The sequence below is a fragment of the Sabethes cyaneus genome, chromosome 3 (assembly GCF_943734655.1).
Source record: "Sabethes cyaneus chromosome 3, idSabCyanKW18_F2, whole genome shotgun sequence".
In the NCBI taxonomy this organism is placed as follows: Eukaryota; Metazoa; Arthropoda; class Insecta; order Diptera; family Culicidae; genus Sabethes; species Sabethes cyaneus.
Window position 1 is genome coordinate 21,557,583 of NC_071355.1, and position 23,935 is coordinate 21,581,517.

A 23,935-nucleotide genomic window follows, 5' to 3' on the forward strand; every position below is an offset into this window, starting at 1 on the left:
ACAATGCTCGAGGAGGAGGAAAGGAGTCAAAGAACAATCTTTGGCGGCTTACAAGAGAACGAAGTATGGAGGCGGAGGATGGACCATGAACTCACACAGTTCTATGGCGAACCCAGTATCCAAAAACTGGCTAAAGCAGGACGGTTTGCGATTGGCAGGACATGCTGCAAGAATGCCGGACAACTACCCTGCAAAAATGGTGTTTAGCTCAAATCCGGTAAGAACAAGTGCTCAACGAGCAAGATGGCTAAACCAGGTGGATCGGAAATTGGGCGAGAGTATTCGGTGTCAGAGGAATTGGAGAGTAGTAGCCCACAACTATTGCTATTTAATTTTTTTTATTGTTATTTAATGTGGTTTTAACCAATTGGTCATTCGCCAAGCCCACAACTAAATAAATTGAAGAAACCTTGTTCAACAGGTTTTGTCTCAGGACGGCAAGTCACCTAAGTAAGTAAGTAAGTAAGCAGTATAGACTGCTCGTATATAGATAGAGTAAAGAGTAAAGGACCCAGGTTGTTTCCTTGAGGAACTTCAGATAGTCACAACTGTTTTCAATTTGCTCGGGAAGACTTCATCCATCTAGTGAAAGCGACAGAAAGTCTCCAAGCTCTCCATTTAACAATACTAGCTGTGGTGTATTACTTCCAAGGCCTATTATTTGCAGAAACACGGCCTATTATTTACAACATCATTGTCTCATCTTTTGGATTTACAATGCAACATTCAGGAATGTAATGGGTTCAAATTCTGTCTGTCGGAGGCGCATCCGTCAAATGTCCGTCTCTCAAGTTAGGGATGGCACAAACAGCGTCTGCATTGTAGCAAGCGGCTGAATATGGAATGCTGTAGCCCGCAAGGTAGCGAATGTCCGAACCCTCCATGAACCTGTACGAGTTGGGTTGCTTGCTCAAGAATTACCTCGAATTAAAGTGAAGATCACTGCTGTTTGGGAAGTTCGAGGGCTAAAGTTCCGGGATAAGACTTAATTGGAGAAATACTGGAAAATTCAACCAAAGTTTGATTAACGTCTACGACGACAAATGATGGATTTTATATTAGGCTCGAGAGGTCCTCAGGAGAGTACCCAAACCACGACGTGAAAATCGTAATCGGAGCTGTAAATCCACAGATCAGAAGAAAAGGTTATCAATGAAAACGATCTGAGACTTATGAAGTCACTTATGAAGGCCGTGGCCAAAGATATGGCAATTTGTAGCACTTGCTTTCCATGTCTGAATATTCAAAAATACACCTACTGGATGCATCGAAATGGAGACTCTAGCTGCCAGATCGATCATGGTCTTTATGGGGCCAAATATCTACTCTGACCACTATCTCGTCGTAGGTAAGATTGGATCGCTCAAAGTTGACGAACGCAGCGAACACCTGCACTGAGCGGATGCTGCGTTTCAACATCCTGCGGTTGACAGCAGAGAGCTTGGTAATGGAATACACCAGAAAGCTTGGTCAACAAGTCACAAAAATCAGGCCAGGAGTTACATCCTTACTGCAGTTTCAGGTTAAGAAGGCAACTAATGAGCTAGGCTACTGGGAAACAATTTACCTGATCATTGCCAGGATCTGGGCGAAATAAAAAAATCGCAGGAGAAGTGTTTTTGCTCTATTTTTAAAAAAGGACATCGACTTGAGGCAGACTCCATCATCTGCTTGTGGACTTTAAGGCGGCGTACGATTTAGTGAAACAAAACGAGCGGTGGCAGATGTTAGAATATGGTTTTTCGACGAAACAAATTGAGCTGATTCGTACGATGAATTGAATTTTATCAATTAGGTACCGGACTCTTTAAAACAGGAAAGATTCTCATAAAATACACTATTCAATTAAGTAAGAAATATGGATCGATACGTATTGGTATTTTTGAGCAAAATTGGCATTAAGTACTCCCCCCATTATTTTCAAGAGAGAAAGAATTCGTAACCACAGCCAGTTTGTAGAACTGCAATTGAACTAAGAACTAAAATAACGATATAAAAGCCACACTCACCTTGGAGTTACGGGTTCCGTAGCGTCGCACACCAGGGGTTTCACCTCCGCTACGGTGAGCGGATCACGTGCTGAGCTGGATGCATCCCCGGTAGCGGGTATTATGGGTGCTACCGGATGGGCTGCTGCTGCTAGGTTGGGAATCTCTGCCGGTGAGAGAGACGTTTTGCCCTCCAACCGAGATGGGGTTAGAGGTTTCAGCACTATTCGGGGTGAAACACGAATTTCGTTCGAAAGCGACAAATCAGGTATCATTGGTGGTAGTTCGGAGGAACTCGTACTGCCGTTAGCTTCCACTGCTGGATCGGGTACGGGTTGAGGCGGCACTTCTTCCAACACCTTTCGGATAAGGGTCGATTTCTTTGGTCGTCCGCGTGGTCGCTTTGCAGGCGTAGGTAAATCCTCCGTTTCCGGTTTGCCCTCATCCAAACCGGAGTCTTTGTCCGGAGCTTTTTGCATGGGCATTTCCTTAGCAGCGACTGGTTGTGTCCCGGCACCGCTACGGGTGCTCATGCGGACTTTCGGAGGAAGGATAATTGGTAGCCCGACTGGAGTTGTGATCAGCGAAGGAACAGCATTCAACGGAGCAGAAGTGATTGTTGCGGTGGTGATGGTGGAAGGAGTACTGAAACCGCTGCTATTGCTGTTGCTGGAAGTGCCATTCTTTTCAGCCAGTGTTAGCGGATCGTCAATGATCATGCAGTCTGAGCTTGAACCACCGTCGTTTTCTAGCAGTAACACACTGGTGATGTTCGATGCTGCAATCGCTGACGGTGGCTCTACCACCGTCGGTGGCTGTGGAGGTGGCACAACGGTCGGATGTCTCCGCAGCAGTACGGACGCTGGAATTGCTTGCAGAGCGGCTGCCCGCCTCGGACGAGATTCGGAATCTAGCAGGGGTGATGCGATGGCCGGCATTCGCTGACGTTTAGCTTTGGTCAGCATTTCCTTCAGCTTGTTTCCGGTTTCGAAAACCGGCTGCTGCACCGGCGGCGTGCTTTTCGGTGCTTCCGGATGGATAGAGTTCATTCTTGCTATTTGAGTTAGCGGCGGTGGCCTGGGTACGGGGCATTCCACCTCGTTGCGTTCTACCGTATCTTCCACAGAGTCCGATTTACTGTCGTCATCTATCACTATCACGTCGTTTTCTAGGTAGTTCGAAAGTTTTGATAATGCACCATACGCGCTAGACTGGTGATTAAATGTCATTTTAATTTTCTTACTCTCCGACGCGTCGGAGGTTTCCTTCTTAGCGGACTCCGGAGCCGGTCTTTTCAACTCGTTGGATACATTTTCTTCCGCCGATTTGCTGACCGGATCGGCAATCGTTTTCGCGCACAAGCTTCCTTTGTTGATTTTGAGAATAATCCGTGGCGATTCTGAGCCGGAATCCAAACATTTGGAATTCGTTGTTACCTCCAATGGTTGCTTCGGTACGGGCCCTTCTGAACTGTTGGACGGGTCGACTTTCGATGTTGCCGTCGTCGACGGCGAAGATTCCGCTTTCAGCGATTTTAATGCAGCGTCATGCGTTTCGACATCGTGACATTTCATACCGGGAACGGTTTTGCTGGTGATTTTCGAAATGATGATTGGTTCCGGCTCTTCCAAAGCAATGTTAACCGTAATCTGCGGTTCCTTCTTCGGTGGTTGCTGCTCTTGCTTGGGAGGTGAGGTCGCCGAAGTCAACGGCGATGGTGCTGATTTATGCGATAGCGGAGGAATAGGTTTGATATTCAACTTGGTTACGACAGGAATCGGCGGTATGGTAGATGCGGTTGATGTTGCGGTGAAGCTGTTAAAGGTAGAGGTAAGTTGTGGTAGGGAAGTTACCACGGAATCCCCTTCTTTTGGTACCTTGATAGTCAATTTGGGAACCACCGACGGCGAGTTGATGACCGAACTTGGAGCCGACGATGAAGACGACGAGATTGGTGAGGATTCTAGCGAGTTAATACTGGTTTCACTTGAGCAGCTATCTTCGGAGGCTGCAGCCGGCTTCGGTGGCATCGGTTTGATAGTCAGCTTAGGAATTGGTACTTCAGACGGATCTCGGGGCACAACCGGTGGCGGTTTGGGAATAGGTTTGATAGTAAGCTTAGGAATGGTGGACGTAATGCTCGAATGTTGATCGCTTGGAGACGCTGGCGGAGGTGATACAAGTTTTGGGGAGAAGCTGCTGCTAGTGGATGACACTACGGCGGCATCGCTACTGTCCAGGGAACTTGTTTTGATGGTTAGTTTTGGCAATGGAGGTTCTGGAATTGGTTTGATCGTAAGCTTGACACCTTCGGAACTGGTAAGCACAGGGCCAGAACTGGAGCCGCTAGTTCCGCTAGAGCTCGATGCTGATGATGCTGGCGGTTCCGGTATTGCTTTGATGTGTAACTTCGGTATCGTTGGAGGAGTTGTCGATGATGTTGACTCGTCTTCCTTGGTCACCACCCGGTTATTGTGGTGCGAATGATGATGGTGATGATGATGATGACTGCTGTGGTGATGATGATTATCCTTCTTTATTGTTAGTTTAGGAACCATCGGAGGCGATGAGCTGCTGGAGGAATTCTGCGTTGTCGAACCGGACGCCGTCTCACTACTGCTGGTTCCGGAAGTTCCAGCAGACAGATTGCTATGATTGACGCCGCGAATCGTAAGCTTAGGCACAATGTGTGGCTCAGCTCCGTCTGCACCGGAACTGTCCGAGGGAGGATTTTTGATGTGCAATTTGGGAATGATTTGCATTTGGTCGGAAGATGATGCAGAAGTATTTGTGCTGCATTCTTCAGGATTCACGATAGGTTTGATGGTTAACTTCGGAATGCTGTTGACAGCTGGTGCATCGGGATCTTGTGACGCTGGTGGTGGTTTGAGAGGTTTTATTGTGATCTTGGGCGAACAAGGTTGCAGCTCGGATGCAGATCCCAAACTTTGCGGAAGTTTTATTATTGTTCGGATTGGTTCCCGGTTCAGATTTATTTTCAGCGGTTCGACTTTTCGATTCTCCTCCGAAACACCCATCTCTTCTCGCTTGGAAGAATTCTGACCTTCTTCCTTTAGAGATTCCTGTGACGTCGTCCGTACTATACAATTCGTCAGAACAACGTTGTTGGCAGTTTTCTTTTCCAAATCGTCTGTATGTTTGTGCTTAATTGCTGAACTATCGTTATTATTTACAAATTGTGTTTCAGCCTCGTTTTCTACGTTTTCCGAATCGTCTTCCTGCTTAGGTTCGGTTTCTAAGGGAGGGGTTGACGAAAGTTCTATTATCTCAAGATCGTCATTAAGTTCTTTATCGACTGGTTGCTCTGCTGCTTCGCTCTGCGAATCCTTCTGCTGCGAATGATCTTTTCTTTGACAATTAGTAAGGATATCTCCCCGATCACACTCGGACGAACCTCCCATTACAATCACACCAGATTCATCCTCATCCGGTCCATCACCATTCTCCTGATCGTCCTCTTCCGTTTCCGACAAGATAATTAGATTACCGTGGTGCTGCTGATCGTTGAGATAGATTTCCTCTACAATTTCGACGGGTGACGATGTTTCAGCCTCCAACACATTTGCACTGTTCATTTTTATCACTTCCAGCTGCTTCCGATGATGGTCTTCGTCGCTACTGGTATTGCCGCTGCTGTAGTTGCCGTTGGTGCCACAATGAAGACGGACATTCTCAGCGACAGCCAGCGGACACGAATCGACCATTCTTCTTCACCTGTTGTGAACGCATCTCGTGTTTCTTCCAGTCAATTACGATTTTGGTTTTACACTATTTCAACACAAGCTTTGCCTACAATTTTCAATAACACTTGTTCTTTTTCGAACGTTTTGGAAATGCTTCAATTTTCATACTAGCTTTTTGCATTACTTTTCATAAATTCACTTCCACAGCACTGAAGGTAGGTTTCACTAAACGAAGAAAATATGGTTGTAAATTTGTAATAATATTGATTCGCCTTTTCGAGCCATTGTACGAACATTATCATCAATCGAGTACGAAGAGATAGCTTTATAAACGCACACAATTCCCCACTGGGAAACAGTTTGAAAGGAAACGTATTGGCCACGGAACATCCCCCGGGGGAGGGGAGCTATCTTCGAAAGCACACGTTCTGTCGCCATCATCCGTTGCCCGGTTTGCCTGCCGTCGATGATTCGTAACAGATACGGGGAACAGCAGAACAGCTCGAATCTAATCACTTGCTGGAGATCATTTCCAATCATTTACCCAGCGCTCTGGCCCACAATCGGGCGCTACGAAATGCGAACGAAACAAACCGCGATTCAGACAGTTCGCTCCGCAGCCAGCCAGCAGCGAGCCAACCAGCACACATCAGAGCGATTCGACGAATATGGCATTGTATGGCCTCACGAACACAACCCAACAGCACAGTAGGCTTTATGCTGTGTAGCTGTAGTGGTAAACGATTACGCGGATTTCAGCAATCATCGCTCGTTCGTTGGCCGTGGTTCACTGGTTTTGCACTGTGGAATTGTTGACGACGAAATTTGGTCACGGTTTAGATATTTCATTTGCTGTAGCGTTTTACTTCTCTTTTTTTCGATTTTATATGCCCTTTACGCGAAATTTTTACCATGGTTGATTAAAAGACTGAAAACTTTCCATTTTTAATCACTTACCTATAATAAGAAGAAACATTTTATTTAACACTCCTACAAGTCCGTTTAGTTTTAGATATATTTTTCGCATAAAAAGCAAAGTTATGTCTGTTATCGTTATCATCAATACTTTGTAAACATAGTATGTCAAACAGAAAACGAATTTGAAAATTGCTCCATATTCATTATAGCAAGCTTATCAAGTTGCTATTATCAATTTTTATGGTTTTACCAGCTTCTAATTCAGATCGTCTACCCTCCTACCCTCGTCTAATCCTAGCTCCGAAGTTTAACTTAGTTTTCAAGAATTTTTAAACTGTCGCATGAAATAAACGTTTCAAAGTAACGTAATGAATCAAAATAAGCATTTGAATGGATAGACTAGACAGGGTGTCGATTATCCGGTGAAAATAAAATTCCCTGACTTCTCCAGGGTTTTCCAGGTGTATTTCGAAAATAATCCAGTTGCAAAATATCTCGCTAATTTCTCTTTTATTACTGTTTAATAGACTAAATTGGTTGTTAACTCTTTAATTTACTCTTTCTTGATGAATCCATTTGTCTTTTTTAATTCAAATTCATCTTTTTGGCGACGATGAATTGAGCAACGCGCTTCGTTCTATTATTCGAATCCAGATCCAGATCGTTTTTATTCAATCTACTTACAGCTAGCTTTTAATATTCAGGGTAACTTCGGATTTGCGATTCTATCGACTCTGTGCTCCCAGTCGAGTTTCAAACATATGACTGATTTGTTTGACTAAATCAAGATTTTGAGGCTAAAATGGTTCATTCTCCCAAAACGAATTAATCGTAGGTTTTCACTAGTGATCGACATCAGAATAAAAATTAAAATCCGGGTTCCGGCACAAATGGGTTAAATGTCGTAGTTAATTTTCAAAAGCTGATTTTGGTTCAGTTTGATTCGTTCTTGTTTCGGTTACAGTCTGATTTCGGTCCGCAAGTCTGGAATTATCTAGATGCAAAATTTCTTTGTTTTAAAGGTTGGATTTTTTCTAAATGTCAACTCCCATGACCCAATGAATAGTTGTTCTCGAAGCGAGAATAGTTTTAAGAATCTTGCAACATTACCCGCAGAGTAAGCAGAAAATGTATTGTTTCAACCATAGTGATGCACAGACTAATAATATGCGCTGTGCATTTCAACATCCGCTAGCCTAACACGGACTTTTTATGTCACTTTCCATGCAAAATAAACAAATTTAGCACGAGTTGTACATAAAGCTTTTGTGCTAAATATCCGATCAATATCGAAGAATCCAATAAATATTGATAATGATCAATTAGGTGGTGAGCCCTTCCGAAAGTCGATCAAATCGCTCCAACCGTTGTTGAGAAACGTGTTCTGGTAGACAGCGGGTCAGTCGCACATTCATGAAATTCTAAATTTCGAAATGAAATTCTCCGACATTCCCTGACTTTTCCAGGTTGAAACGAAGTTTCCTGACATTTCCAGGTTTTCCCTGATTTTCCAGGTAATCGACACCCTGCTAGACCATAATGGAAGTGTTTTGAGTTTATTAATCTATCCAGCTTCCACGAGCAATAATGGCGGCAATTGAGTTATTCGAGTGTAAAAATGTAAACATTGTTTAACTTTGCAGATCAGCTGAAATGGAACATAACTGAACGGATTCAAACTTTTGTAGTGGTTTGCGGCCATAATTTCCTGAAAGTACCGGCTTGGAATACTTTTTACAATTGTGCGAATAACTTCATATTGGTCGAGCCGTTACCAAGTTTGCTCTCGATGAGCATATTTGGACTTTCTCCCTAAAGTTTGCGAAAACTGCGAAACCAAAATACATAACACTTCTTATCCGTTCAATTATGTTCCTCTTTAGCTGATCTGCAAAACTAAACAATGTTTATATTCTTACATTCCAGCAACAAACAATCGTGGATGTTTCCATAGTAACTCCGTCAGGGCGAACTCGACGCTCCTGCAATGGATGTCAAAAGAACTGGAACCAAATTTGGCTTGTGGGGAATTTTGGAGTCTTGAATTTATTTTATGATGGTTAGAGACCTCTCACCTGTGCTAGGTGGTTAAGGACTCTCATACCAATAAAACAGAAATTTTTGCGTATCTCAAAAAATTATCGAACACGAGAAATTCGATACTCTTCCATTAAACATTAGTCAATAACAAGACCACAAAAACTATTTATAGTAACACTAGACTATTCAGGGCGAGACGGCCGCGAGTGTTGCCTGGCGACCCGCCGTCGAAAGCGCCGGTCACTGGGGCGGGGGCGGGGCAAACCCCCCGCAGAAATCACCACTGTCTATTTATTTGTTTTCCTAGGTCTACTGACCTACTGGTCTAGTGAGTTGGGTCCGAACGAGCGACAGCAAGTAAGGAGAGGATCACCCCTGCGAAATGGTACTTTCCACAAAAAAGTTTTCCGTGAAATGGTACATTCCGCTTAAGGTTTTACGCGAAATGTTGTACTATCACGGCTAATATTGCTATCCGCTTTCTGGCTAAGCAATGGGGGGGGGGTTTCTACTTTACTGTTAGGAAAAATTGCAGATTTGTATATTAAACTACCCATCCCAGGTAACCAATAAGCATTAACATAAGCAGCAAATCAGCATATTTGGCATTTTATACTGCACGTTGTTGTATATTAGCTTTTTGACTGCATAAGTGTTGTAAATTGGCATCCGAAATTCTTTTTTTTTTTTTAAACGATGGTTCTACAATTAATGAAGGGACGGTAAGGGAAAGTAATGAAGGATTTTTTTCGGGAATGAAGGGGAAGGGTGGAAAGGAAGGGGGGGGGGGTAATAGGTAACTATGCTTAACAAGTTATCGTTGTGACTCCTATCTTTTGTCCAATGCTGGAAGGTGCATGGGTCGAACCAAGCTGTAATCAGATTATAACCGGATTTGTACCCACAACACCTGCCAGGGCGTGTCGCTGACAAAAGGTAGAAGTCATAAAGACAACTTGTTAAGCGTAGCTGCCTATTACCCCCCGCCTTCCTTTCCACCCATCCCCTTCATTCCCGGAAAAAAATCCTCCTTCATTACTTTCCCTTACCGTCCCTTCATCAATTGTAGAATCATCGTTTCAAAAAAAAATATTAATATATGCCTGACCGCATTTCAAGGTCATGACTAAAGTCACGAGTTTGGTCTGAAATTCTACTCAAATTTGTCGTGTCTGTAATTAGCTGCAAATTAGCATTGTCAGCACTATAAGGTTAGCAGTAAAGTAGCTGTATATTTGGCCAAAATAGCATTTAAATTCACAATTTACAAGTGTATTAACTCAACTCTAGTCATTTTTAGCGTCGACAATTTGTTAAAATGGCAGTAATTTTTTGACTTAATATATTTTTTACCAAATTTGCCATGTCACACGGTTCCGAAATAACTCCGGTGTTCCTTGGGGGACCGTGACACGGCTTTTTTGGATGTTGCTAAATTTTGAAATTTGTTTAAAACATGTTTTTTTAACAAATCATCGACTGTGGTCATATCAGTAACATTGCTGAGGTTACAAGTCATTGTGCGCGTCATCCGAATCCACGGGGCCACTGAAATTAAAGGAGTTAATATGATCCACGATTTTTTGGTATATCATTAATCAATCCGTTGTTTCAAAAATCAACAAATTCATTCAGCGAAACTGTTTGAGATAAAATTAAAATATTTTTCAACATTTACATTGAATGAAGTACCATCTTAACCACGTAAAAAACCGTAAATTCTAAAATTCGTGTAGAGTCGCGTAAAAAGGGACTTTAGTGTATATTTTAAAATAACTTTTTTTAGTGAGAGAGCATTTTGCTTATACTTCATTACCTGCATTACCGTTACGCTAAAACCTTAATGTAGTCACATTTAGTTTAAATAGCATAGAGTAGGGCGGGGCATAAGTGCGATGTTTGAAGTTGTCATAAATTTTCGTGATATAAAGAAGGACAACATATTATATTTTATAGTGATGCAGTAACTCAATGTCTTCACATTCAACTATAAATCATCTGCGGTAATAGTGTTTTGCAAAATAAATTCTTATTTCTTCTGATCAAGTGCAGATTCGCACTTTTACCCCACTAGCGGGGCAAAAGTTCGAAGCTAGAATCCATGAAATTAGCCCAGCAGTAGCTATCAAAACCGTATTATCTTCAATCTGCGTTATATTTCGGTAAGGAATATTCTCAATTTGCATCTTTTCTATTTTGCGCTGGTGTATTGCAGCCTCCGTTAGATCGAAACTTTTCCAAACGTTTGTTTTTTGTTTCATCAGCGGAAACACATTGTTTTTCTTCGGCCAACATCTGTAGAGCACACAGTTTTCTGATCTTTCATTTCTAGTATCTGTGATATAGTGCCTGAAGCTGTATATAATTAGCTATACATTTTTGCCTCGTCCATGAATCGCACTTTTGCCTCGTCCGTGAATCGAACTTTTACCCCGCTAGGCGCTTGACGGGGTTAGATTAAATTACGGAAAAGCGAAATATATTTTGTAAATTATTTTCACCGTATGTTCAAAACAGATATGTGACTGATGTAAAGCACTGCTATAAATTTTCAACAGGTAATATCCTCCTGTTGATATCGTATTTGCCGTATAATGAAAAATTACATCGAAACCGCCCTAAAAGAACATTTGCACATAACTCAGCAACTAGGCTTCGTAAGCAACCAAAGTTTACGTTAGATTGAAGCTGTCAAAGTAGTCACCCATCCATGCCAATGTAGAAAATTTACTCGGAATCTGCACTGATAAATCATTGAATCACACTTTTACCCGCATCGCACTTTTACCCCTCCTTACTCTATAATAGTGACTTTCGCCACATGCTTTCGGTGTAAAAGATAAAAGCTTGTATTAAAAAGTATCAAACTTCTGGTTTTCGACGTCATATTTTAATTTTATATTTACTAACATTAAGGTAATTTTACTTGATTTTACCTTTGCAAATTTTCTTATCATATTTTTTTAAATAATTAATATATATGTAAAAATGATGTCATGTATAATACCGTAATTGACAATTTAAAAAACAAATGTCTTACGTCAACAGTTAGTCAAATAAATAATAAATAAAATATTAAAACAACGCTGTGAAAGATTTTCTAAGAACTTAAATTATAACCGGCTTGAAGCAACCAATTCCACAGTGCGAAATCCACACTTTCCGTCAAGGCAGACGTACTGGTGTTAGTGTAACCGTTTATCACTACACTCGCAGAGCTTCTGGTCGAAAATGGCCCGCTTTTTCCTTGGCATCACACTCACACAACGGTAACCGTGTGTTCGCTTTGATGCTCGCTTGCACACTACTTTTCGTTTTTTCTATTTGCTTTTACTTCTGCTGCTCTGTACCTACGGTACGGACTACGGTAGTATTTATTCGTAATGCGACCAACTTCGACGAACGTTTTTCTTCGTAATAAGTTCGAGCTGTTCGCACCGAGCTCGACACATACTGCTCGATTGGGGGCAATGAAATATTTTTCTGCAACCACAGCACACTTTATTTTTCTCTCGACTGCCCGCTTTTTGCTCTGTTGGCTCTCTCTTCGTTTGCTCACTTTGTTCTTTTATCCACTTACGTTCTGTGTGCTTTCGACTGCTTTTCTTTCGGACCCGTTTGATAATGGGAAAATGCCAAAATGCTGTTGCGGTTGATAATCAAAACAATTTGCGTGCGGGGACAACAAAATTCAGCGCAGATAGAGGAAAATTTTGATTTAAACCGCATTACAAAAAACACGTTTCAACTTCTTTTTACTACCGAAAGTTCACCGTCTCACATACGATTTCGCTTCCATTTTATGCAACCAGCACAAGAGAGAGGAACAGAAACACCTAACCTTAACCCGAAAACTATAATTTTGTTCGATGTTCTACAAACACATGATGGCTCTTAACTGAAAATTTGGTTAGTCATCGATCGGAATGGAAAACTTTTTCCGAAAATAATATATAACACAGAAAACACTTTGGCGATCAGATCATCAGCCTAAAGCCAACAGCGGCACTTTGCTTCTGCTTTTTCTTGAACACAAGCCTTCTTGGACATTTTACCATAGCCATCTCTTTCTGGCCTACTGAGAAGGGCAACCAGCACAAAGCACTTGCACTCTTTCTCTCTCTCTGTCCCGACGAGAAATTGATCAAGAAAATGGAAATCGCCTACTTTTTCAAACACCGTTCTCACCTTCCAAAGTACACTTTTCGTACGCGGAAATTACCCCAAAGTGGGCCACAACGTTCGCACTAACTTTTGCACACGTTTTAACGCCACGAATACATCAAATTGGGCAAACAAATTGCACAAACTTCAGCCAAGCTGCTCCACACACGACGATTGTTGGCTTTAGTCTAGCTCTAGCTCGCACACAAAACACACTGCTTTGATGGTTGCTGGCTTCTAGTACTGCACTGCTCGAATTCATCAACGGACGCCATTTTTCGCGCAGATGTGACATCAAAATTGACATTATTGACAACTCAGACGTTCGATACACGTTACGTGCTTGCTGCGCAAAAAATATGGTAAAAATCTCCTATATTCAATTTATAATATTCTAATGTGCCAAAAAGGGCCAAGAATACACCCGAAAAAATCGCATTAAGGTGAATGAGTCGTCATTGATTTTGGACATTTTTTATTTGTTTGAAACAAAAATTGTGTTCATGAAAATATATTCGCTGTGTTCAGTTTGACAAGAAGAATGCAGTGAATACATGTTAAATACAGAACCCCTGTTTTGGCCCCAAAAACTGCTCCCGAAATTGAGCTTTCCGACGAAAAGTTAATGACTGTTCATTTTCCGTTAAATTTTGCAGTACAAACTATGCGCTTTTAACAGTTTTTAAACAAGATATTCTCAAAACTAGAAGTGGGTAAAACCCCTCTCTTTGTGAGCGGCTCTGAACCGTTCATTTGCTGATGCTAACTGATTCAAACGAGCGGCTCATGTTAACAGTTCGGTAAATTACAGTTCAACAAACATCGTGTGACCGTCGGGTATGTTTGATGAACCGTGGTTCTTTTTCAAGAGCCGCTGTTTCGAACGCTTTCCTTTTTTGAACCGGTTCGTATACGAACGGCTCGTGAGCCGTTCACCCATCCCTACCAGTACGTTCGCCAAGATTACCTTCAGGTGCGTTCGAAATACCGTGGTTTTTTTTCAAGTGCCGTTAGTTTGAACGCTCTTTCTTGTGAACCGGTGCATTTGAACGGCTTGTGAGCGTTCGCCCATCTCTAACTGATTTATGTTTACTCTACTCTTAAATGAGTCTACCTGTAAATAAGTCGCATGTAGCTAAAACTTGGTTGAAAGAAACTACTCAAAATGCCCTTAAAGTCTACGGGGTGAAGTGGCTGTCAAATTCATACATTTTCGATGTCCCACGCATAGGTACCAAAATGTTAATTTTGACAGGAACCAAAAAATTTGCTGGGAATTCCCCTTTACCGAGGACCATTTGAAAGTTGCTCTCTTCACTCCTACATGAGAAAGAGATAGCAACACACCATGCCCTTGCTTAAAGTGTGTGTTAGATTCTACCTAAATAAAACTGAAACGGATCATGTTGGAAACAATCAAGTCACACTGCTACAGCATATTACTCCGTAGCAAGTGCTCGCAGTTTTTGTTTACTGATGCCAAATCGTCGGCTTTAGTTTCCGCGTATCTCTTACTGTGAGTATTGCTGTTGCAGTTAAAAACCGTAATAATCGACGTGCGACTTGCGGTTTTATTCTTGTTCTGTGTGTCGCAACTATGTCGCACACAACGCACCACATGCGACGTAGTTGCGACACACAGAACAAGAATAAAACCGAATGTCGCACATCGATTATTACGGTTTTCAACTGCAAGAGCAATATTTCTAGTTTCAGGCTTTCGTTTCATGCAAGGTTTCATGGTTTCTAGGCGCGAAATCTTAAAAATATTTCGTTGAATTTCGTCAAATTTCATGTGAAATTTCGCGAAACCGAATTTTAAATTTCGTCATTTGCGAGATTTCGCGAAATTTCGAACCGAATTCTAGATAATGGAATTAGGTATTGTCAATTGCATGGAAAATTGTACCATCCAAAGTGCGATCGCTCATAAAAGTGCTATTTTGCATTAAATCGTTTCGGTATCTTCGGCGCACTTTTTCGTTATCTTCCAAGCAATAAGTGCACCGAAGAGACCGAAACGATTTAAGCTAAAATAGCACTTTTATGAGCGATTGCGCACTTATTGATTGGATAATTTTCCTTGCAATTGACAATATAACAGTTTGCAAGAGTCATGACCTTGAAATGCGGTCAGGCATATATTAATATTTTTTTTTGAAACGATGATTCTACAATTGATGAAGGGACGGTAAGCGAAAGTAATGAAGGATTTTTTCGGGAATGAAGGGGAAGGGTGGAAAGGCTTCCAGCATTGGACAAAAGATAGGAGTCACAACGACAACTTGTTAAGCATAGCTACCTATTACCCCCCCCCTTCCTTTCCACCCTTCCCCTTCATTCCCGAAAAAATCCTTCTTCATTACTTTCCCTTACCGTCCCTTCATCAAGTGTAGAATCATCGTTTCAAAAAAAATAGTATTTATGTTGCATTCTCTTCACAGCCAAAGCTCTGTAACCTTAATTGAACATGAAATATCAACTCAAAAATAAGGCCCTACTATGTAAGTCATGTCGAGCAACTCGAATTGACTCAGTCACTGTCGAGTGTCTAGTACGAGGAGAACGGGTAGCATAGCGGCTCAATGCACCTCCAAAATAAAACAGCTCGCTCGTCATTTGCAGATGGTTGAGTCACTCGCTTTTTAGCGGTTGACTGAGCTAAGCTGCGCAACAAAATCGTGTCGAATGTGACTTACATAATACCAAAAGTAGACCAGTCGAGCAAAGTGACATTCGACGTGACAAAATCGGAGTCGAAAGGTTTTATGGGAATTTGATACAAAAGAAATCGTCAACGCTGATTCTCTGACTTGAACAAATATTTGAATTTAAAAAACGAAATAGGGTGATTCATCTATTTTGAACAGGAGTTTTGGACATTTTAGACATTTTCATTTCAAAGCCAAATTTTTGCATAAAAAATACTTCAGCTGCAAAAAGCAAGTTTAGTTAACTTGTACAGCCGCCTATAGCGGCGAATCATGGGGCTTGACAGAAAAGATGGATTCGAATCCGATTATAATTGGTTTCCATTATAGCTTGATTCAATCCGTTCTCCCAGTTTGATAAAAAGAACGGTTTTCAAACCTTTAAATGTTGCTTTAATCCTCCTCCCGGATCTAATTTCGGCTCTTTCCCCAATCAAGTTTTGTCTCGTTCTGGAAATAATAACCACAGAGAACAGACATCCAAGCGAAAGGTCCTCACTTGGATAAAACTTATGTCAAATTAGTTGGGAAACTATAGTGATGATGTCGCTAAAGGCGCATCAAATTCTACACTAAACTCACAACAGCTAACCCAGATAACACAAAATCGTAATAGAAAGTCCACATTAAATCGTTTTCATGTCAATTTCACATTGGAATTGTATAATGATTAGAGTATGTCAAATCGAAGTGAACAATAAGTTGTTTTGCAGTCGTGCGTGTCTTCATATACAATTCATGACTGTGAATTATAAAGCAGGATAGACAATTGCAATATTTCATTATATCTATATCATATATTCAGGAGTATTTAGTTGCGTGTTATAAAAACTGCGCAAAATAGAATTACAAATAGTTGTCAAAATTTTCGCACGTATATCGCCTCCACTTTGGTACATATATGGTCTTATATGGCGTGAAATATAACTTTTTCGTTCAGATATGATTTCGTATACCTCAGTTGCAATCGAGATATACAAACCAAATGGTTTACTGGGAAGTAGCTTCTGGCGCTACCGGTCACAGTCCAGATATACTAGCGCCAGAAGAGCCAAAGGTTGTCAGTGTGCAAATCAAAAGAATCATTTAGTTGGGAAACTATAGTGGTGGTGTCGCTAGCATATTAGGTGATTTTAGTTTGAAATTTTATCCAAGAATTCTCGAAAAATTTGTTCCTGAATGGATGTCTGTTCTCTGTGCTATAACACACATATGTTTCATTACTATCTCCTACTGTTTCCTTCGACTCTTAAGCGGGGTACGCTGCTGAAAAGAAAACAGCTCAAGAAAAAATCTTGCTATTTACCGAAGAAATTTTGACAACTCCAATGCAAGCAACCACCTGTCATTTTTTCTTGTGGTAATAATTGCGCCGGATATTATTCCGTACGGAAAAGTGACGTTTTAATTCACCTGCATGTAAAACTGCGCCATCTGAACGTGAAATAATATTTCTTATGAAGTGCGTACTGCTTAAGAAATCGTAAACGAAATCGATTTCTTGAGCATTTCTTGTCCTATCTTTTTACCCATTACTTTTCAACAGCGTACCCCGCTTTAGAAAGAATATAGCTATAAAAAAATATTTTTTTAAGCTATCGAAAAAAATATTTTTTTAAGCTATCGAATGATAAACTTGAAAGCAAACTGAGTTTAAAACTGAGGAAGGCGTCAAATCGGGTCTTTATCAAGGATGCTAGAATGTCATTCTACGGTTCCTTTCAGTTATCAGCATATGTGGGTGATTTATAAGTTCGAGTATTAAGGTTACTCAAAACCTGCTCTATCTCAATGAGAGATTTCAGCAAGTTTATCAAGCTTATGATCTTGGTTTTGTACAAGATGTCTTTCGCTTCTGCAATGCGAAGAACGAAACCTCGGAACACCTGCTCTGCAATTGCGGAGCACTAATAAGACGCAGACTGCAGTATCTCAAAAAGGGCCTTTTAGAGCCTAGAGAGGTCTGGTTTGTGTCGCAGATCAGGGCAACTAGGTTTATAAATAGAGACATTGCTGTTTGGCACCTTTCCCACTTCATCTTCCAGCCTATAACTTCTTCAATAAAAAAAATTTCGTTCAATTTCGACGAAATTAAAATGTAATTTCGTTTCGTTTCGAGAGTTCGAAATTGGTCATAATTTCGTTTCGACTAATTTAGCCTGATCGAAATTGAGCTTGAATTTCGTTTCGTTTCGTCTCGACACCGAAAAAGTCAATCTCGCACAGCCTTAATGGTTTCAGTGATCTGTAAAAGCAACACAACCCTGGCTTTGCATACGAATTGAACAAAATGTTATTAACGTGTAAGTTATCGTGACTGAGTTTCATTTTTACATTTTATCGTTACCGGTCTTAAATTTGGACATCCCTGTAACCATCAAGTTTGTTATGGTTATGATTGAGAAATTTATTTTTATTCACGCTTTTTCCCCAGATTTGCTACCGTTTTTATTACCAATCTTCTAATAAAATAACCACAAAATGACGACACTCCGGCCTTTTACCTGTAACGATATGTTCAAATTCAACAAAGTGTAAGTAGCTGCGTTTGTTTTAAATGAAAACCCCTTTCAACTTGCTTTTTTTTCTCGTAGAAATCTGGATCCGCTGACAGAGACTTACTGTCTGTCATTTTACATGCAGTATTTGGCCCACTGGCCGGAGTACTTTCAAGTGGCCGAATCACCGACTGGGGAAATCATGGGCTACATCATGGGTAAAGCTGCTGGCCAAGGCGAAAACTGGCACGGCCACGTGACGGCGCTGACGGTATCCCCCGATTATCGCCGCTTGGGACTGGCTGCAACGCTAATGAACTTCCTGGAGGACGTATCGGAAAAGAAACGCTGCTACTTTGTGGATTTGTTTGTACGTGTCAGCAATAAGGTGGCAATCGATATGTACACCAAACTCGGTTACATTGTGTATCGAACCGTGTTGGAGTATTACGTCGGGGACCCTGACGAAGATGCATACGATATGCGGAAAGCATGCTCGCGAGACGTACAGCGGAAATCGGTGATTCCATTGACGCATCCGGTTCGACCAGACGAGGTGGACTGATAGAGAACTAGTATTAAGTAGCCATTCAATTTGTCCAAAATAAATTTTTTTTGGTCGCAAAACCGTGCATTTTATTGTAGACGTTTTAATTTCTTAACTTAAGAGCTTTCAACATTAAAATGTGAAATAGTTAGCTTTCTTCCAATGGTTCTGTAGGTTGTTTGGTGGTATCAGCCTCACTGGTGCTGGTTTCGTCGTTAGAACTGGACGTGCCTGGCGCAGAGGGTGGAACAACGTCTTTTTGCTTTTTCCAGTTTTTGGCTGCCGCAAGCAGTTTTAGATTTGGCCGTGCCATCTCGTCCTCGGGAAAGATAAAATCGAACACCTCTTCCCAGCCTTCTTCGATTCCGCTTTCGGACACAATTTTCTGCCGTTTCTTGATTTTTCGAGGCATCTTGGACATCACCTTACGCAGACTTTCCGCATCACCGTGTTCTTTTTCGAAATCTCGCCACGCCTCCAAAATCAGCACTCGAGATTCCTTTTCGGCGGCATTCTTCAGACTGTCATTTGCTCGTTCGTAAACACGACGTGATAGTTGTACGTTGATGTTATCCTCATTCTCGGCGGCCATCTCAAACTTGGCATACGAAATCCAAGCCTTTACGTGCGTTGTTCGCTCCAGTAGTCTCTCGTATAGTTGTCGGCCGAGCTCAAATTCACTCTGCTGTACCTCAAAGTCAATGTAGCTCTTCCAAAGTAACTCCGGCATATCTAGACGTGCCTGCTGGATGGCTAGCTCGTAAATGGCCCGTGCTCGGTCGATATCGCCGAGTAGTGATTCTAATTCGGCAAACTTCATCCATATGGTGCAGTTTTCCGGAGCAAACTCGAGGAATTTCTCGTACAGAGTTCGACATCGGTCGAACTCGCGAAGTTGGATTTCTATATCAATATAACCCCGGAACAACTTATCTCGCGGACACATTCCAATAGACATGCCCAACGTTTTGCGTGCCACTTGCAGGTTTTTACAACGAATTTCGAACTGTGCGTAAAGCAACCATATTTTACTGAAAGTAAAAACTTTGTGCGGAATTAATTCCAGACAGGTCTTATATATTTGGCGCGTTCGTTCCAAGTCCTCCGTCTCCAGTTCTTCATACAGGGCATAATTTATCCACAGATAGATGTATCTTCGCCATGAATTCTTATCCATGGCGGGAGGAACGTTTGCGATGGCCCTTTCATACGTTTCTCGTATCAATTCCACGTTGGCTTCATTTTCCACCAACCGCAGGTAATCGAACCAGGCATCGTAGTTCAGGGGATTTTCAGCAACCTCCTGTTCATATTGGAACTTTCTTTTAGAGACAATCACGTCCTCAATTCCCGACCGATCGCCATACTTCTTCTCATGAATTGTATACGCTTTGTATAGCTCGCCGGTTCTGTCCTTCGGCAAGTGATCCAGCGCATATTTGTAAATAGCCCTAACTCGGTCGTGTTCTTTCTGACCTTCTTCGAACCTTGCGAATGCAATAAACAGCCGCTCGTCGGTATTATCATCGCCGAAAAATTCACTGGCTCTCTCGTAGACTGAACGTGCTCCATGAATAAAGCCGTGTGCCTCTTCGAATCGTGCAAACTTGATCCAATTTTTAATCTCCGGATGTACCATAACGAACCGCTCGTAAATTTGTCTGGCTCGGTCAATCTCCTTATAGCGCAGTTCAAAATTTATGTACGTTTGCCAAGCTTGCTCCTCCGGTTGCCACTCCATCCAGCGCTCAAACACTTGCCTTGCACCGGCCACATTTTCCAGCATCTCTTCCATGTAGGTATACTTATACCAAAACTGGTTCACCCGGGGAAGTACCGTCACGGCTCGGTCCCACAGATTGCGGGCATGATTGACCTGGCGGTTCTTCATTTCCATTTCGGCATATTTCAACCAAATGGTAATATTCCGGTGGTCATTATCGATCGCCCGTTCCCAGATAGATCGCGCTCGTTGGATCTCTTTCTGCGATTCCTCCCATTGTGCATACTTGATCCAGTTGCTTACCACCATTCGATTCTTACGCAGATTATCCTCGAACGTTTTGCGCTTCCGCTGCTGGTAATCGGCCAATTCGGCTGCATCGGAGATCTTCTGCTTCGGCGGTGGTGGTAGTATTTCCAAATCACGCTCTTTAGCTTCCCTCAGCAATTGTTCCGCAGTAATTTGAACTTCTGCCGGAGCCTTGTTCTTGACCTTGAATAAATATAAATCGAAAATGTAGGCACGTCTCTTTATGGCTGTGTTATATTTTCTTACCTTTGCCACTTTGGGCATTTTTTGTGGTTTTTCCATTGCGATTTAATGAATTTTTCAACAGGAAAATGAATTTAAAGAACAACAAACAAATACGATTTGCAATAAAGTTTTGTTTTGCAAACGAACGTCACTGTCACTCAAGTTGCCACCGATGATGCTAGAGTAAAACCCTACAAATGTAAAGTCTGAAAGTCTGATGGACCAAGCAGTGTTGCACTGTTGCCCCTGTTGCCACATATTCATCTGTACTGGTATAGGGGCAAAAATCTTTTTCATCTGTACCTTTTCTTCCGAGGGGGGCTCTGTAGCCGCAAGGTTATCGAGTCTGCTTTGACAAGCGAATGGTCATGGGTTCGAATCTTAGTAGAATCAGGCCATTCGATGGCAAAGTGACTTTAGCATGGGTTTATTCCCAGGCCCCTCACCAGCACCACCCTTCCTTCGTGCTAAATTCTATGTTATCCCGTTTAGAGTGACTATATACAGAGTGGCGACAAGTCATCCCAAATGTATGCAATGCGGTTTTTCCAAGGTTTTTCTTTCTCTTTCCTGCATACGCGTTGGATAGGTCGTCTGCTCGATTGGAATGACACTGACAGATAATTATCATTCCAATTTTGACATTGTCGCCACTCTGTATACAGTCACTCTAATCCCGTTATGGCCTATTGACAGTGCAAAAATGACACCCTTATAGTTCAATGCACTGGTAAGCTGTTCCAGGGATGGCTATAATTGGGGACAGCGCTGTCATGTGGAACGAGGTGGGTAAAGTAGAGAAAAAGCATTGAAGGAAGGGTACTCAAATTACACACAAGCACGCATAAAATTCAATAAGCATATCGCTCAATCAATAGCGACTATAGCCAAAATAAATGCAGTGCGGGTTATACAACAAACATCACAATAGATCTAACCATACTGGTCGCAGTGATGAGTCCATACAGGAAAAAAAAACTTTTCTTCCAAAAATCTGTACCAAAATCTGTACCATTAAAAATAATGATTGCATAGATAAATTTCGTTTGTTAGCATTAAAAAAATGCACGAGTCTCAAATCATTTATTTGTTTGATGATGTTTGCACATATCTCTGCTAAACTTAGATATAAACACGTTTTGTATTAATTTCATTCATACTAAGAATTGTTTCTCTATTGATTTCAAGAAACAGCACTAAGAAAAAGTAGGAGTTTTTGACACTCAGAAAAATCTGTACCTATCTGTACTTTTTGGCATTAATCTGTAATCTGTACCGTACAGAATCTGCACCAAAAAATTCGAAAAAATCTGTACTTTTCCAGATAAATCTGTACATGTGGCAACACTGGGACCAAGGTTAGTAAAGACAGGTAGGTGATCGAGTTTTCACAGTTTGTAAAAAAAATTTCACGAAAATATTTTTAATATTTTCTTATTTTGGAATTCTGGTAAAATACCTTAAGAGAAACTTTGCCATTTGAAAAAGAAAATTTTTAGACTTTAGAGAGATATCAACACGTTTGATTTCGCACCTTTGCGTGGTATACGTGGTATACGATAATCGTTATTCAGCGATGTTATGAAGTGTGAATGTATGCGTCTCATTCGATGTGGCGAGTTGAACCCAAGCAAGGCGTATCAACGCGTAGTAACCAGTAATTACTTTTGTAATCATTTACGAATTAATTAGGTAATTAAAGGTAATCACCCAAGTAACAACGGTAGCTGAATTGCAAGAGCAACGGCTGTTTACGGGTTGGTTTAAGGCGATCAAAGCTGCATAAAGTAAGCGCTCAAATGGTGTTTAAATAAGCGATGTGTAAGCTACTTTAAGTTTTTCAAACCAGTTCTCTCCCAAAAGCTGATAAAAAAGCTTAATAGCGGATTTTTTTTGCTAAACAATCTGCATCTAAACAGCCATAAACATCAAACCGTTTTACGGCTGCTTAAAGGTGTTAAAATGTAGAGTGGAAGCTTTCATTATGCTCACAGCTTTCAAACTACTTTAAGTCTGCTTAAGGGTGTTAAAGTGGCTTTACAAACTTCTACCAAGTTTTCATTCGGCTCACAGCACACATACTGTCAGATCATAGAATTTCGCAATTTGGCTGACAGCAAAAGTTTGTCAGTTATCGACATTATCGACTGCTACACGCTAGACGGGCTAGGCTTCAGGTGTAAAGATATTCTCACTATCTGTTCTGCAGATGCAAATGGGGCGGATCATACGGTGAGTGCTTATGGATCAAAAGATGGCGGGTTCAATTCCCGGAAAAAAGACATGCATTTTTAATTAGCTAGCTTTACTTGTAAGAATTAAAGTTATTCGAAACTAAAAATATCGCGTTCACGGCGAAATAAAAATGAAGCGTTCCATTTTTTTAAATTTGAAAATAGATTTTTTTGGCTGCATAAAGGTTGATGAAGCGTTGATTAAGCGACTGGAAAAGTAGATTGCAAAACTATTTCTCGTTCTAAAAATAGAATTGACAGCATTGCGCAAATTGGCTATTTAAAAGTGCAAAAAAGTTTCTATTAAGCTTCATTGCAGCTTCGAAAGCAGCTATTAATTAGCCTGAAGCTTGATAAAATCACCAGATTTAGATGTTTAAGAGCTGAAAAAAGGTTTTCATTTCTAAACCTAAACCATAGATCAGCCACAAGTTGAATAAAATCAGCTATAAAAGCGTTTGATCAGCCTGAAATTGTTACTTGGGCAGTATCCAGCTTTTTACGAGCTATAATGGCGGACGCTATTGCGGAGTTTCCAGCTTGTTGCTGTTGTTAGATTTTACATTGATTTTACACGTTTGTTTTTGTTTTCCCCCAGTTATACCCCGGTAAAAAACATACGTTTGAGTGATAAACGATAAGTTTTTGTAGCCTTTTGCACTGGGCTTAGCAAGCTCTATAGTGCCGAAAGTGAATGACTTTCGCTCAACAGCATGACCGTGAATAGCGTTTTAGCATGGATTGAGGTAACATTTCCGGGACTATCCGGACTGCTACAGCCAGAGATGCCAACATTTTTTCTAAGAACTCAGGATGCACAGGAAATAAAAATCAGGATAATTCAGGATTTTTCTTTCAATTTTTTTAAGAAAGC

At 41.2% G+C, this 23,935-nt stretch overlaps 3 protein-coding genes across 5 annotated transcripts in view; 1 reads left to right on the forward strand and 2 right to left on the reverse strand.

The window, feature by feature from the left end:
- The window catches only part of LOC128741483 (supporter of activation of yellow protein), a 52,967-nt gene extending 39,979 nt beyond the window's left edge, over nt 1–12,988 (reverse strand). The window contains exons 1-2 of one of the 3 annotated variants that reach the window (XM_053837338.1): nt 12,839–12,988; nt 2,010–5,917 (exon numbers count right to left, since the gene is read on the reverse strand). In XM_053837338.1, coding sequence (XP_053693313.1) covers nt 2,010–5,713 — 3,704 coding nt within the window. In that variant the 5' untranslated portion in view covers nt 5,714–5,917; nt 12,839–12,988. Of the gene's footprint in view, nt 1–2,009; nt 5,918–12,817 lie in introns of all 3 variants that reach the window. The other 2 variants (XM_053837339.1, XM_053837340.1) reach the window with 2 other exon arrangements.
- A 4,948-nt stretch (nt 12,989–17,936) lies between these two features.
- LOC128741318 (N-alpha-acetyltransferase 20) lies at nt 17,937–18,632 on the forward strand. The gene is made up of 2 exons (XM_053837050.1): nt 17,937–18,059; nt 18,120–18,632. Exons 1-2 carry the CDS (start codon nt 18,007–18,009, stop codon nt 18,586–18,588), a joined length of 522 nt encoding a protein of 173 aa, XP_053693025.1. The 5' UTR covers nt 17,937–18,006; the 3' UTR covers nt 18,589–18,632.
- A 26-nt stretch (nt 18,633–18,658) lies between these two features.
- LOC128741317 (protein crooked neck) lies at nt 18,659–20,954 on the reverse strand. Its single transcript, XM_053837049.1, has 2 exons — nt 20,849–20,954; nt 18,659–20,785 (listed from the first exon to the last, which is right to left on the reverse strand). Exons 1-2 carry the CDS (start codon nt 20,882–20,884, stop codon nt 18,719–18,721), a joined length of 2,103 nt encoding a protein of 700 aa, XP_053693024.1. The 5' UTR covers nt 20,885–20,954; the 3' UTR covers nt 18,659–18,718.
- Between the last annotated feature and the right edge of the window lie 2,981 nt (nt 20,955–23,935).